General features: G+C 37.8%; 1 protein-coding gene across 1 annotated transcript in view; it reads left to right on the top strand.

Moving 5' to 3' along the window:
* Window positions 1-14985, top strand: part of LOC150087120 (twitchin-like) — a 3511780-nt gene that overhangs the window by 2757752 nt on the left and 739043 nt on the right. The window contains 1 exon segment of the mRNA XM_090372971.1: window positions 13094-13269. Within this exon segment, the coding sequence (XP_090229097.1) occupies window positions 13094-13269 (176 nt within the window).

The raw sequence follows: 14985 nt of genomic DNA, 5'->3' as shown, positions 1-14985 counted from the left end.
CTCAACCATCCCTTTATCCATAGCAACAATTTGCCACCAATGCCACACTGCTCCAATTTGTGCAGCAGTCTTCCATGTGCAATAGTATCAAAAGCCTTTCTAAGATCAAATATATAATATCAAAGTTATTCCCTGCATCCAATTCTTTTGTGACTACATCATAGTATCCAATCAAATTGGTCAGGCAAGACCTTCCCTTAACAAAACCATGCTGTGTCTGAGCTATAACTGAATTCTTGTCAAGATGATCCTGCAGTGCTTCTTTAACCAGTGCTTCCATTAATTTTCCTGGAGCAGAAGTTAAACTCACAGGTCTATAATTACTTCTGTCAGCCTTTGATCCTTGTTTGTGAATTGGGGTTACATTTGCACATCTCAAGTCTGTGGGTACCTCCTCTGAGTCCAAGGAAGCTCTCATAATTATGGCTAACAGATTGCTTACTTCCTTTGCTACCTCCTTTAATATAACTGGATAGATCCCATCCACCTCAGGTGCCTTTCTTGTATTTATGTTCAACAATTTCTCCTCCACTTTACTCTCAATTATTACAAGATCATCTTGCTCACTGCCAGTGTTTACTTCATCTATGCCATTCCCCTTCCTGAATAACTCTTCATGTGTGAATGTAGGTGCAAAATATTGATTTAGTTTGTTAGCTACCTGAGCAGGATCATCAACAGTTGAACCATCGATATCAAGTGGACCAATCTGATTCATCCCATTCCTTCTAGAGTTTACATAAGTAAAAAACTCCTTGCTGTTTATCTTTGCATCCCTTGCCAAAGATTTCTCGTAATCTGCCTTCGCCTGCCTAACCTCCTTTGTAACTTGGTTACAGATCAACTTATATCTATCATAGGCTTCTGTGTCACATGTTAATTTATATGTATCCCATGCATTTTTCTTCTCTGCCATATGTCTCATTAGTTCATCTGACATACATTTAGGCCTGAACCTTGAACAATATTTCTTAGTTCGTATGTAAAGCCTAGTAGCTTCCCAGATAAGTTCTTTGAATGCTTCCCATTTTGAGTTTGCTGTTGGTAACATCATCAGTTGGTCCCACTGTATAGAATTTAAATGTCTCAGACCATCGTAGTCGCCTTTACGAAAGCAGTAACACTTCCCTTTACCCCTGATGGTAGTTACCTCCTTGAGTAAATCCCACTTCAGCACACTGTGATCACTGCCACCTAGTGGTTCCTGTATCTGCAGATTCTTAATACATGAAAAATCACTACTGATAATCAAATCAAGAGTATTGCTCCCTCTAGTTGCCTCCCGAACATGCTGATGTAGAAAACAATCATCCAATAATACACAAAAGCCTTGCGAGTGTGTGAGTGACCAACACACAAATTCCAGTCAATATCTGGGAAATTAAAATCCCCCATTATAAGACTCTCTGATGTACTGGCCCACTCTATTTCCCTGTACAGTTTCTTATTATACTCATCAGAGTCATTAGTCCTATAGCACACTCCTACTCTCAATTTTGATCTCCCAATGCTTATGTCACACCAAACTGACTCGACACTGCACTGTCTAGCGATGTCGACTGGCTTCACTTCCTTGGATTTTATGTGTTTCTTAACTAATAGCATAACCCCTCCTCCCTTTCTATCCTGTCTATCCTTTCTGTAGACGTTGTACTCCCAAAATTCCAATTCTGCATTACTTATATCTGTATGACACCACGTCTCTGATATCCCAACAATATCCGCCTTTGATGCTTTGAGCAGTACCTGAAATTCATCAAATTTTTTTACAAAACTCCTAGCTTTGGTGTACACGCAAGTGTACATGCACATGTTCTTTTTCTTAGCTACCCTAACACAACCCATGTGTTTACTTGTACCCCAATGACTCCCAGCAGTCTCTGGAATATCCTGCATCTTATTTTCCAGGCTGCTGCTCATTCCAATAGAAGCAGTGCAAGAATCACTTTCACCTCTGCTAGTGGCTACTGTTAATCTATTAGTCCTTGTATCCCCCAATCTAGCAGTTTTCCAACCCACCTAACACTGCCTCGATAGCATCAGCAAACATTCTTCCACCCTTTCTATTTAAGTGTATCCCATCCCTGTAGAAGCAGTCTCTCCTGTTAACAAGCACAGTCCAGGCTGAAAAAAATTCTACCCCTTGAACCTTGCACAATCTTTCCAGGGCCGAATTGATTGACACGGCTCTCATCATATACTCCCTCCTATCGTGTCTGGGCAGAAATGCAGACACTTTCAAATCCACCCTAATTCACGGCTTTTTTTCAACAGTGACCTGTACTTGTTAAGTAATTCCGCCGGTCTCCTACTCTTAATATCATTAGTGCCAATGTGTACATCTATATCACCTTTTGTGCCCTTAAAAAATATTTTCATTATTTTAAACTTATTCGCATGTGCTTGGCATCGGGAAGACACACTAAATGTTGTTATCTTTTCATGTATTTCTTGGTGGTTGACCCTTGATAAAGACATCAGGATTTTGTGTTTTATGATAATATTCTTATCTATTTTATTTGTATTATTTTTGTATTATAATTTTTTATATGTACTGTGATTATATATTTATATATAATCACAGCATATATATATAATATACTACATGTATACATGTAATCTACTATAATATAATGTATTATAATAATATAATACATGTAGTATATTATAATACACGTAATATAATATACTACATGTAAACACAGTATAGTATATATAATAGAGTGAATGGGCCTGTTGTACTGTAATCCATAGCGATACAAATAATAATGCATATATCCAGTGAATATCATCGGTTTGGCTGAAACAAGAAGAAGAAATGAATCACTTATAAGTTTATCAAGTGGAAATCTGCTGTACACTAATGGAAACAGTGAAAGGAGTGAAGGTGGAGTTGGGTTTCTGGTCCATAATGATTTAAAAAACAACATTTTGGAATTCAAAAGTACATCACCAAGGGTGTCAAGAGTAATACTCAAGATTTCTGATAGGTACAAGCTAAAGGTTATAATGATTTATGCACCAACATCGAGCCATGATGATGAAATGGTTGAAGAAATGTACATCGAAATTTAGTCTTCTAGATGAGCAGAAAACCCACTACACTATTATTATGGGGGACTTCAATGCTAAGGTTGGAAAAAGACAAAACAGCACAGAAAGGGGAACTATAGGAAATTTTGGAATTGGTGAAAGAAATGAAAGAGGTGAAAGACTTGTGGAATTTGCAGAATCTCAAGGATTGTCAGTAACGAACAATTTTTTCAAGAAAAGGGTGAACAGAAAGTGGACATGGAAGAGTCCAAATGGATTAACAACTAATGAAATCGACTTCATCCTCACTAACAGAAGATATGTTGTGAATGATGTTACCGTCCTGAATAAGGTAAACGTTGGAAGTGATCACAGAATGGTAAGATGTACACTTGATATAAATATTAACCCCGGGGGGCTCACATCTGGTGAGTATGGGCTTGGCAAACCCAGGGTCCTGAGCTGGATATCATCATCATTCTTCTCTTTCTTGTTGATTCCTTTATTCTTCTCTCTCTCTCTCTCTCTCTCTCTCTGGGGGTAACTCGGGGATTTTTTTTTTTTTTTTTTTTTTTGGCTGGTGCAGCATAAGCCTCAGGTTTCCTTGTACCATATGGCTAATAATAATAATAATAATAATAATAATATAGGAAAGGAAAGGAAAAAAACTGACTCAAGTAAATAATACAAAGGTCTTTGAGATAACAGAAGAGGAGAAAAAGCAGTATGTACTGGAACTTAAGAACAAGTTTGAGCTTCTGCAGACTGCTCAGGACCAAGATATCGACGAGGAATATTACAACTTTCTGAAAGCGATAAAGCCCAAGAAACCTATAGGGAAAAAGAAATCCAAAGAAGAAAAAATTAGTCAAGAAACACTTGTTATGATGAACAGAAGGCGAAAAATGAAGAGCAAGATAAACACTGACAAAGAAAAAATTGAGTATACTGAGTTATGCAAAGCCATTAGAAAGAGACTCGGAGAGGACATAAGAAGATTTAACACAAGAAAAGTAGAACAAGTATTAAAGGAAAACAAAGGATTTAAATCAGCAGCCATGAGCAGTAATACAGAAAGACAAATGATACTGAAACTGAAGAATAGCGATGGTGTACTTATAAACAGCAGAGAAGGCATAATTCAAATAGCAGAAGACTACTATAGAGAATTATACAAGGAGCGAGGGAATGATGCCAGCAGTGGGGAAGATTAAGATAATTAAGCAAACCCTTAGCCATAATTATGAGAGCTTCCTTGGACTCAGGGGAAGTACCCATGGACTGGAGTTGTGCAAATGTGACCCCAATTCACAAAGGAGGATCAAAGGGCAACACAAGTAATTATAGACCTGTTAGTTTAACTTCTGTTCCCGGAAAATTAATGGAGACACTGGTTAAAGAAGCACTGCACCATCATCTAGACAAGACTTCAGTTATAGCTCAGACACAGCATGGTTTTATTAAGGGGAAGTCTTGCCTGACCAATTTGATTGGATACTATGATGCAGTCACAAAAGAATTGAATGCAGGGAATAACTTTGATATTATATATTTGGATCATTGGTTTACAGTACAATGAGGTTTCTAGATGTGGGCGCATGCTTTTTTACCAGGACATCCAAGAATGGGAGAGATCCATTTACTCCTAACTCTAGAGTGAACTGGATGAACGTTGACAAGGAATTGAGATATTCTAGCAATGTTCCCTCAGAGCCACGTGGGATGATGGTGAAGATGTCATCGACATATCTGCACCATGTTGTGCAGGAATATCTGCTCTTCCAATTCTTCCATGGCAATGTTGGCCACAACAGAAGTGACAGGTGCACCCATGGCAGTGCCATTTACCTGCTAGTATAAGGAATCCTCAAAGGTAAAGATGTTGCCTGACAAGCACAGGTTGAAGGTGGTACAGATGTCATCAGTTTACGTAAACTTGGTGCAGCTTACGGCCTGCTGGACGGGGATTGATGTGAACAGGGACACTACATCGAATGATGTCATAACCTCGTTGTCAGAAATTCAGAGCTCTTTAATAAGGTGAATGAACTCACCGCTATTAGTGAGAGTGTGGGTGGTATTTCCTACAAGAGGTATAAGAAGTCGTGCAATATAACTATGGGCTGGAGAAGAACACCTGGCTTATGGATTTTAGGTAGGCTATAAAACTGGGGTAGTTGGCAGCCTGTAGGACAAAAAGCCACCGAGTTGGAGTAGAAATTTTCTTAGCTTTAAACCATGCATAGTCAAGTTTATTAACGTATGACTCCAGACGTCCTAAGACTTTGATGGGCAGATCAATTATGGGCTCATAGACGTTGGGGTCTTGTAAGAGGACCAGGGCTTTCTCTAGGTAGGCCGACCAGTCTAGTATGACGGTACGATGTCCCTTGTCAGCTGGAAGTACGACGATGGAGTTGTCCTTTCTTATAGAGGAAAGAGCCGTGATACATCTCTGTTCCGTTAGCCCTTTGTTCTCCATAATTACGAGTACTGTAATGTTAGCGCTTTGCCTTTCTCTACTACAAACTTATATATTTATATATTATATAATAATTCATTATAAAATTTATGTAATTATTTATTCATCACAGCTTATCATTTTCTGTTATATTTCTGAAAATAGTTTCACCTGTTTATTACTTGTCCTCTTATATAATTATTGTTGAATTGTAATTCAACAGTCCAAATGAAGTCCTTCATTTGGACTTATGACTTTCTTCTCATAAGCATATACTAATAAACTAATAAATATGTATCAACAGTGGCCCCGGGTGCCAAGGGAATTCGAGGTCAAGCATATATCGTGCGAATCAAACAGTGATCTTTCTGAGAGATAAAAGTTCTTTTTAAGTTATATCGTTTTTATCAGCAGTTTATTTATCATAAATAAGTTCTACACTTGTAAAGTATCAAGTAAGGACAGAGAAAGAAAATTCACCTTTCTTTTTGTTATATATATTATATTCTTTACTAACAACTAACCTTTCTAACCGCTTGGCCTCCTTGTGGCACTGCTCCTGCCTCACCGTGGCAGGGCCGGAAGCCTTGGCAGAAAAGTCCTCTTGCCAAAGGCAAAAAGAAGCAAAAATGGCAAATACAGACCAAAATGACATGAATAATGACAACCCAAAGAGATTGAAGACAGATTGGATGGAGCAACCCTGCCCATCTTTCTTAATCTTTCACTCTCTCAGTAACAAGCCTATGAGGAAATTGTCTCCCTTTGTTATACAGAAACATCTGGAGGGTATAGCAGGATCTCCCAAGACGGTGAAGAGACTGCAATCAGTAGACTTACTTATAGAAACCATGAATCAAAGACATTCGGAAAAGCTTCTACAACTAACAAGCTTTGCTGGAATTCCTGTAAAAATATCTCCTCACGCAACCCTAAATTCATCTAAGGGTGTCATATCGAGTTGGGATTTATTTATTCTGTCACGGAGGAAGAAATAACCGAAGAACTGCAGGGACAGAACGTAATTGAAGCGAATAGAATAATGATTAAAAAAGACAATCAACTGACACCTACAAGAAATATTATTCTCACCTTCAATACGCCAAACTTACCCTCCTCTGTAAAAGCAGATTATTTATTTTGTCGCATTCGCCCATACATTCCCAACCCTTTAAGATATTATAAATGCCTAAAGTATGGGCATTCTCAAACTGTATGTAGAGGAATTCCTGTCTGCCCCAACTGTGGGTCCTCAGACCATATACAAAATGACTGTACTGCTACAAAAATGACATGTACAAATTGGAAAGGCGACCATCCTGCATATTCTAAGACATGTGAAAAGTGGAAAACTGAGAAAAAAATAGTAAAATACAAGGTTGAAAACAAAGTCAGTTACCAAGAAGCAAGAAAACTAGTTGCACCAAATATAAACCAGAATATTACCTATGAAAATGCTGTAAAAAAATATCAAGCAGTCTCCGTTCAAACCGATGTCACAGTCCCTACTAATAAATCAATTTCTGATTGGGCCAGAAATGTCCTCTCTGAGATGCAACCAACTGTATGCAAGCAACAATCCAAAACCACAGACCAAGCAAATAATACACCTCTGACAATACCAGCAGTAACTTCTCCACCAGTGGTTGCTACCACGTCTTGTATTACAAACACAAATACTGTGAAAAATATTCAGGACACAACCATGGACACAGATGGCACATCTACAGGAAGATCCTATTTTAGAAATCCATGCCGAAGAAGAAGAAATGGACACTGGTCGGCCAGTCTTCCTAAAAAAAGACAAACAGAAATTGGAATGCCATAAACCAGTCACTTTCAAAAAGCAGTCAGAATCAGTTCCATCAACTAAACACAGATAATGCTTTGCATTTTACAATGGAACTGCAGAGGTTTTCGTTGCAATACAGACGATATTTTCAATTTTCTCCAATTTCCCTTTTTCTTCAGGAAACTTACTTAATTTTACAAATTTCTCCTTTGATAAAGAACTATTGCCTTTATCAAAGGGATCGTAATACAACAAATGCTGCCCATGTTGGTGTCGCAATCCTGATAAATTCAAAGATCCCAACTAAACATATTCCACTTCAAACTGAAATAGAAGCTGTTGCTGTGCGTATAATGTTCCATATTGAAATAACATTAATATCAATCTACTTACAGCCAAACCGTACCTGCTGTTTAAAAGATCTTGAAGATCTCCTTATACAGTTACCTCCACCTATCTGTATGTTAGGGGACTTCAATGGGCACCACCCCTTATGGGGCGATCCTAAATTAGATAGACGAGGTCGACTCATTGAGAGCCTAATAGAGGCCGTAAACCTCACCATACTCAGTACTGGCACACACACTCACGTTCAGCTCCCAAATGGACATACCTCAGCCATAGATCTCTCCATTTGCTCTCCATTACTGGTCCCTACCATAGAGTGGTATGTTTTAAATGATCTAATGGGTAGTGATCACTTCCCAATTGTATGCAACCTATTAATAGCACAGGCTCCCCCAGCTCAACCCTGCAGAAAATGGAAATTTGCCCGAGCAAACTGGTCAAAATTCCAGTCATCAATATCTTTTGATGATGAAAAAATCCATCTCCAACCTATCAATGATGTGACAGAATACATCACGTCACATCTCCTAAATGTGGCTAAAGATACAATACCACTATCAAATCCCTTGTTTCATAAGCATTATAATTATTGGTGGAATGAGCAATGCACAAAAGCCAAAAAAAGCAAAAAATAAAGCCTGGAATTTGTTTCGGCAATATCCAACAACACCCAATCTAATAAATTATAAGAAGTCAAAGGCAAAAGCATGTTTCATATAAAGGCAAGCCAAGAAAGAATCCTGGATCTGTTTTGCATCAAGCATTAACAAAAACACTGACACCAAAATAATATGGAAAAAAATTAGACAGCTTTCTGGTAAGTTTCCTACCATACCTTCAGCAATTCTGTCCTGTAATGGGCAAGATCTATCTAGTCCTTTAGATATCGCAAATGCTTTGGGCAACACATTTGCTGAAATCTCAGTGGCAGCAGCTTATACTCCACCTTTCCAGAGAATTAAAAACACTGCAGAACAGCACTCTATTAACTTCCAAACTGCCCTCCTTCTGCCATATAACAAACCCCTACAATATTCCGAACTCTTGCATGCTATTGGAACAGCCCACAATGGTGCTGCTGGACCAGATGGAATCTATTACATCATGCTACAACATCTTGATGACAAAGCTTTGCGTCTCCTTCTGCTCTTTTACAATCGTATTTTTCTAGAAAATGTCTATCCAACTTCTTGGCAATATTCTACTGTTTTGGCATTCCTAAAACCTGGAAAAGATCCAACCAATCCCCATAGCTGTAGGCCAGTATCCCTCTCAAGCTGCCTCAGCAAAATTCTAGAAAAAATTGTCCACTGTAGACTCGTCTGGATCATTGAGTCAGAACAGTTAATGAGCAATAGTCAGTATGGTTTTAATTAAAACAGGTCATGCTTGGACCTTATGGTTAAGGCTGAATTTGCCATTTGTAATGCCTTTATTAAGCATGAACATCTAGTAATGGTTTCCATAGATATAGAGAAGGCTTTTGATACCACTTGTCGGCATGGCATACTAAGAGATCTTTACTCTCTTGGTCTGTGGGGCAACCTTCATATATTTGTAAAGCATTTTCTACACACTAGATCGTTTCAAGTTCGATACCAACATGCCCTCTCTACAACTTTCATTCAGAAAGAAGGTGTCCCACAGGGATCAGTACTGAGTGCCACTCGTTTTGCCCTTAGAATAGATTCTATCTCTAAACAGCTTCCAAATACTGTAGAAACTTACCTTTATGCAGATGACCTTTCCATCTCCTGTCATTCCCAAAATATGAGATCTATTGAACGACAGCTTCAGATATCATTAAATAAAATACAGCAATGGGCCAGCCTTAACAGCTATAGGCTTTTGCAGCAGAAAACAGTTGCTATCCGTTTTTGTAGACAATGTCAACTTCATCTGGATCCTGAACTTCACATCTCTAATATCTCCACATCCCAGTCACTAGTAACATTAGATTTCTAGGTTTAATCATGGACAACAAGCTAAATTTCTTAGAGCACATTAAAAAAGTACGAACTGCCTGCTTAAAAAAGATAAACATACTCAGAGCTTTATCTGCACAAACTTGGGGTGCAGATCATACCTCCCTTCTTCGATTATACAAGGCATTAATTAGATCCCGTCTTGATTATGGAGCTCCCATTTATGACTCTGCCAGAAAGAGTGCATTATGCTGGCTTGATCCAGTTCAACACAGTGCACTGAGGATTGCACTTGGCACTTTCAGAACATTGCCAGCACATAGCCTGTACATTGATGCTCACGAGCCGCCACTATCTTTACGTAGCAAATTGTTTTTGCTGAAGTATTCTGTCAAGATACAAGGTTGTGCCTCGCATCCCATTCAGCTATATCTTTTCAATCCACCATTAGAAAATCTGTACAGAAATAAACCTAGCATAGTAAAACCAGCTGGTCATCGCCTTCTTGAACTACTACAGGTTTGGAATGTTTCCATCCATTTCGTACAACAGGTAACAACTTGTACTTAACCACCATGGGTTCCACCTCCTATACCGACCTGTGACACTTACCTCTGTCATGGGGAAAGAATATTTTGCAAGCATCAAATATCAGACAAGTTAATGCTGTTCACACTCAAAAATATATTGATTTTTTACCAATATACACAGATGGCTCTAAATCCAATTCAAAAGTTGGAGCAGCTGCAGTGTTTCTGAATACAATTGTATCAGCAGCCCTTCCTTCTGAATTCAGTATCTTTTTGGCTGAATTATTCGCAATTAAACTAGCTTTAAAAAATCTCTCTCCTGACTGCTCTTTAAAATCAGTAATTTACACTGATTCCCTCAGCTCAATCAAGACATTCTGTAATTCCTCAGATAAATTTCACCCTGTTATAAATGAAATTAGAAACTTATTACTAAAGATTAAAGAACGCCACCAACTAGTCACCTTCTGCTGGATACCAGCACATTCTGATGTTTTAGGCAATGAACTGGCTGATAAAGCTGCAAAAAACCCAACCAGCTTAGATTTAACCAATATCCCTGTTCCAGCCTCAGACTATGCACTAATTATTCATGTTGCATGCCTTTCAGAATGGACAGCACTATGGCATTCCCAAACGAATAATAAACTCTTACAGATTAAACAGGTTCCGAAAATCTGGCTCTCCAGTTTCCGGACATGAAGACGAGAAGAAGTAATTCTTTCAAGAGCAAGATTAGGTCATACTTACCTGACCCACCTTCATTTACTCACAGGAGATGATCCACCACGGTGTCCACATTGTTCTCTAAATTTGACTGTGAAACGCATTCTCATTAAATGTCCATACTATAAACAAGACAGAAATACAACCCTGCTATCTTTGGTTAAACTTCAGAAACCAATAACTCTAGAGAATGTCATTGGTGACAATGCAAATATTCCTGAATTTTTTTAACTTTCTGAAGAAAATTGGAGTTTTTAGTCATTTCTGATTTCTGCCTTTTCTGATGTGACAATAAATTCTCATATATTATTACAATAAAGGAATAGGCGCATTATAGCCAGAGCAGCTTATGCGCCATAAAACCCCCACAACAACAATGTATCAACAGCCCACCGGGCTAGCCAGGTGGGTAAAGTGCCTGCCTGGCAACCCAAAGTTCGTGGATCCGAATCCCACCTTGGGCTTGGATCAAAGTACTGCAAAAACCTTGGGAGGTGCATTATGGTCACAGAAGCCGATGCGCCAACAACTACCAAAAAAAAAAAAAAAAAAAATGTGTCAACAGTTCATTTTATTCTTTGTCTGCCTTGTTTTTTGTTATAACCAGGGGGCGGCTTGTTAGTAGGCACTGCGGAACTGCAGCACCCCCAGCTTTAATATACAGTGAACAGAGTTATATGAAATTTTGTGAAGAACAATGCAACGCAATGAATATTTTTATTAACAGGTCCTGCATATAGTATACTCATTCTCTATTTCCAACAATCATTTCAATGATAAACAAATAAAAAGACGAAATATTTTCAACTTTGAAGGTTAAGCATAGGCAGAACTGTGCACAATGCAGTTCCACATTTAGGCCCCAGTGGTTTGAGTCAATGCTTAGTTGGCAGGTTGCCAGTAAGCAATTTTAGAGGTGATAAAACAAGTCAAAGGAATGAGCAGTGCCGATTTGAACAGTGCACCAAACTTGAATGAAAAAGTTATTAATCTATTTTCAACAAATAAAAACTGAAGAGTGGATTTTATTTTTAAATAAAATTTCGAGATTACCCAAGTCTGTTAATGGCAAGTAGCATTAGTAAGGGCACATGATGCAAGAAAGCAAGCTTATATAACATCAGCCAAATAAAAAAAAAAAAAAACCACAACCCCTTCTCATTTCACCCATTCACTCTCTCCAAATGTTTGTCCAGTTCTGCCTTGAATCTGTTTAGGCTATCAACTTCTACAATGACAGATGGAATTTTGTTCCAACAATCAACCACCCACTGGCTGAAGGCAAAATTCCGCACATCTATCCTACATCTATCTTTCCTCAATTTGAATTTATGCCCTCTCAGGCAATTATTCGGAGCAAGAGGAAGAATCCCATCAGCATTGAGCATGCTCAAACCATTCAAGGCTTTATACACCTCAATCAGATCACCCCACAGGTGAAACAGCGATATCAAGTGGACCAGTCTGATTCATCCCTTTCTTTCTAGAGCTTATGTAAGTAAAGAAGTCTTTACTGTTTTTCTTTGCATCCTTTGGCAAGGATTTACCATAATCTTCATTTGCTTGCCTAACCTACGTTTTGACTTGATTACAAACTAATATACCATAGGCTTCTGTGTCACCCAATATTTTATATGCATACCATACATTTTTCTTCTCTGCCACAAGTCTCATAAGTTCATCTGTCACCTATTTAGGCCTGAACCTTGAATTGTATTTCAAGGTTGGTAACATATAACAGATTGTTTTAACTGGGATGACCTCTAGCTGAACTTCTTCTTGGGTGACCCCTTTTGTTAATGAATAAGCAGTATACCCTCCCCCTGCTGACAGTGTAGATAGAGGCAGGTAACCCAGTACATTAAATGTTTATGGAAGGAACTATAAAATAAAGAATACTGTATTGTGTTGAAAATTTTTAGGCATGTGTGCATCCTGTGTCAGAAACAGGCAGAAAGTTGTCCTGCCAAGAATCTGATAGGTCATTCCCAGCTATCAGTGCACATATTATGGTTTCCCTAGTGTATGAGGTGAGTATTCAAAATGCAGTTTTTAATATATAGTCCTCTTTATTGTGCAACAATAAACATCATGAACATTTTTGTGAATGTGTATATTGCCTTGTTTTGAAAAAAATATGCAACTAAGTTTGACTGCTTTTGTTCAATAATTTTAATTGTGTATGAGGTGAGTTAAATTAATTCACCTTAAATTAATTATTTGGCTAAATTTTAAATTAATCTTACTTCCCCACCCTGTTTCTTTATAATATGTATAGGTTTAAAAATGGAAGAGAAATTCACCCTGCAGGTCGACTTGTGGCAGTAGATGGACCTAATGGCATCTATAAGCTTACATTTACAGAGGTTTGGAATACGGATGAGGGCGAATATACTTGTGAAGTTCGAAATCCACTAGGTTTTGACAAATGTTCTTCACGTCTCATTATTGCATGTAAGTCTATATCCTTTAAAAGAACATATAGGTATTTTAACACAAGTATGAAACCATTTATCCATTACTTTGACAGCTGGCTGATTTTGAAAATGATATCTTAATCTCTGCAAAACTAATGTAATATTAGTGATTCTCCTAATCACTACTGTGGGTGTTGTCTCATACTCATACTTCTTTTACTCAGCCCTACTGGAGTATGAGGAATAATTTGAGCAGTCTATTAAATTGTTGAAATATCCCTGAAACTCTGAAGATAAGGATACAAATGAGCATAATATGACCTTTTTAGGCAATGCTTTTTATGAATACAAAATTAACTTTAGGCTGTATATGGGCATTTAAAGTTTATGTTGGGTGACTTTTACTTTTACAGACTTTTATATAAGACAGCAAGTGGAGATTCATGGTGATTCCAAGAGTAATCAGTGATTGTAGCAGTTATTTAGCAGACTGCATTATAGGGGGAAAGCAATCTTTACTAGTTATTGAATAGGATGTAGTAAGATGGTGTTTTGACTCATTCTTCTAGACTGCCTACTCTATTTGAAATATGAGGTGTTGCCATCCTGTATATTTATTTTCTTTGAAAATAAAATTATATGCTTTATAAACTGGGAAGGAGGGATGAAGTGTCATCCCTGGACTGTAAACCAATTTTCACTAAATGTATGCAGACAAAAGCTTGCTTAAATGTTATCATCAATCATGCAACAGCAGTGATGGCAAATTTTCTCTGGATTTCTCAAAGTTTATATGAGTGTATTCATTACTTCTGCTAGTTTTTGAAACTACTGTTAAGAAGCTGGTTGTTGGCATTTAAAGGGGGTTGGCGATGTTTAACATTTTGGTAATTAAAATAGACAAGTGCATGTGCATGTGCATGCTGTATTTTCCTAGCCTTTATAGCTAAGTGGTTAAGTGTGAGGGTGTAGATTGCTGGGTGACCATGGTTCAAATGCTAAATATGTGATTACCTTGTATTCTTTCTATCTTGCAAACTCCTCTGACCTTATGTGGTTATTCTGGAGTATAAAGAGAAAATTTATTTAAATGTCTGAGTATAGTAATGGAGGACTTCATTCCTGCATGCAGCTTCTCAGCAATGTCCTGTGAGCATGGTTGACCATTGTGCACTACTAGGTAAGCCTATATGTTAGAGGGCTGTCCAATAAAGAATGATCATAATTTTTTTTTCATAACATACCTTTATTAATCATCCATATTTTGATGGTCCCTTTCAAAGTAGTCCCCCATTTGATGAAATTCACTTACTCCAATATTTCTGCCATTCTTCAAAAATATGGTAGAAGCCATTTTTTGACATGCATTTGAGAATTGCCTCCGATGTCACTACAACTTCTGATGACCGGAAGTGTTTTCCTCACAGCTCCTTTACCTTTAATGGATATAAAAAAAAAAAAAAAAATCATAGGGTGCAAGGTCAGGTCTGTAGGGAGAATGAGGAACACAATCTGACATTAATGTTGGCTAAGTACTCATTGACAGTATGATCAATGTGAGGTCTTGCATTGTCATGATGCAGCATCCACCCACCTGCTTGCAGTTGTGATCGTTTTTGCAACAAATTATCCCACAAAGAATGCAGTACAGTTCTGTAGTAAGATCCCATAACAGTCATATGATATGCCACAACCTGCTGGCAAACTACTCCTTGAATGTATGTCAAAAAAAAAAAAAAAAGATGACCATAAT

This window comes from Mastigoproctus giganteus, chromosome 4 (assembly GCF_048544385.1).
Source record: "Mastigoproctus giganteus isolate SK-2022 chromosome 4, ASM4854438v1, whole genome shotgun sequence".
NCBI lineage: Eukaryota > Metazoa > Arthropoda > Arachnida > Uropygi > Thelyphonidae > Mastigoproctus > Mastigoproctus giganteus.
Note: the sequence above shows the minus strand (reverse complement) of the source record. Positions and strands in the feature narration are given on the sequence as shown.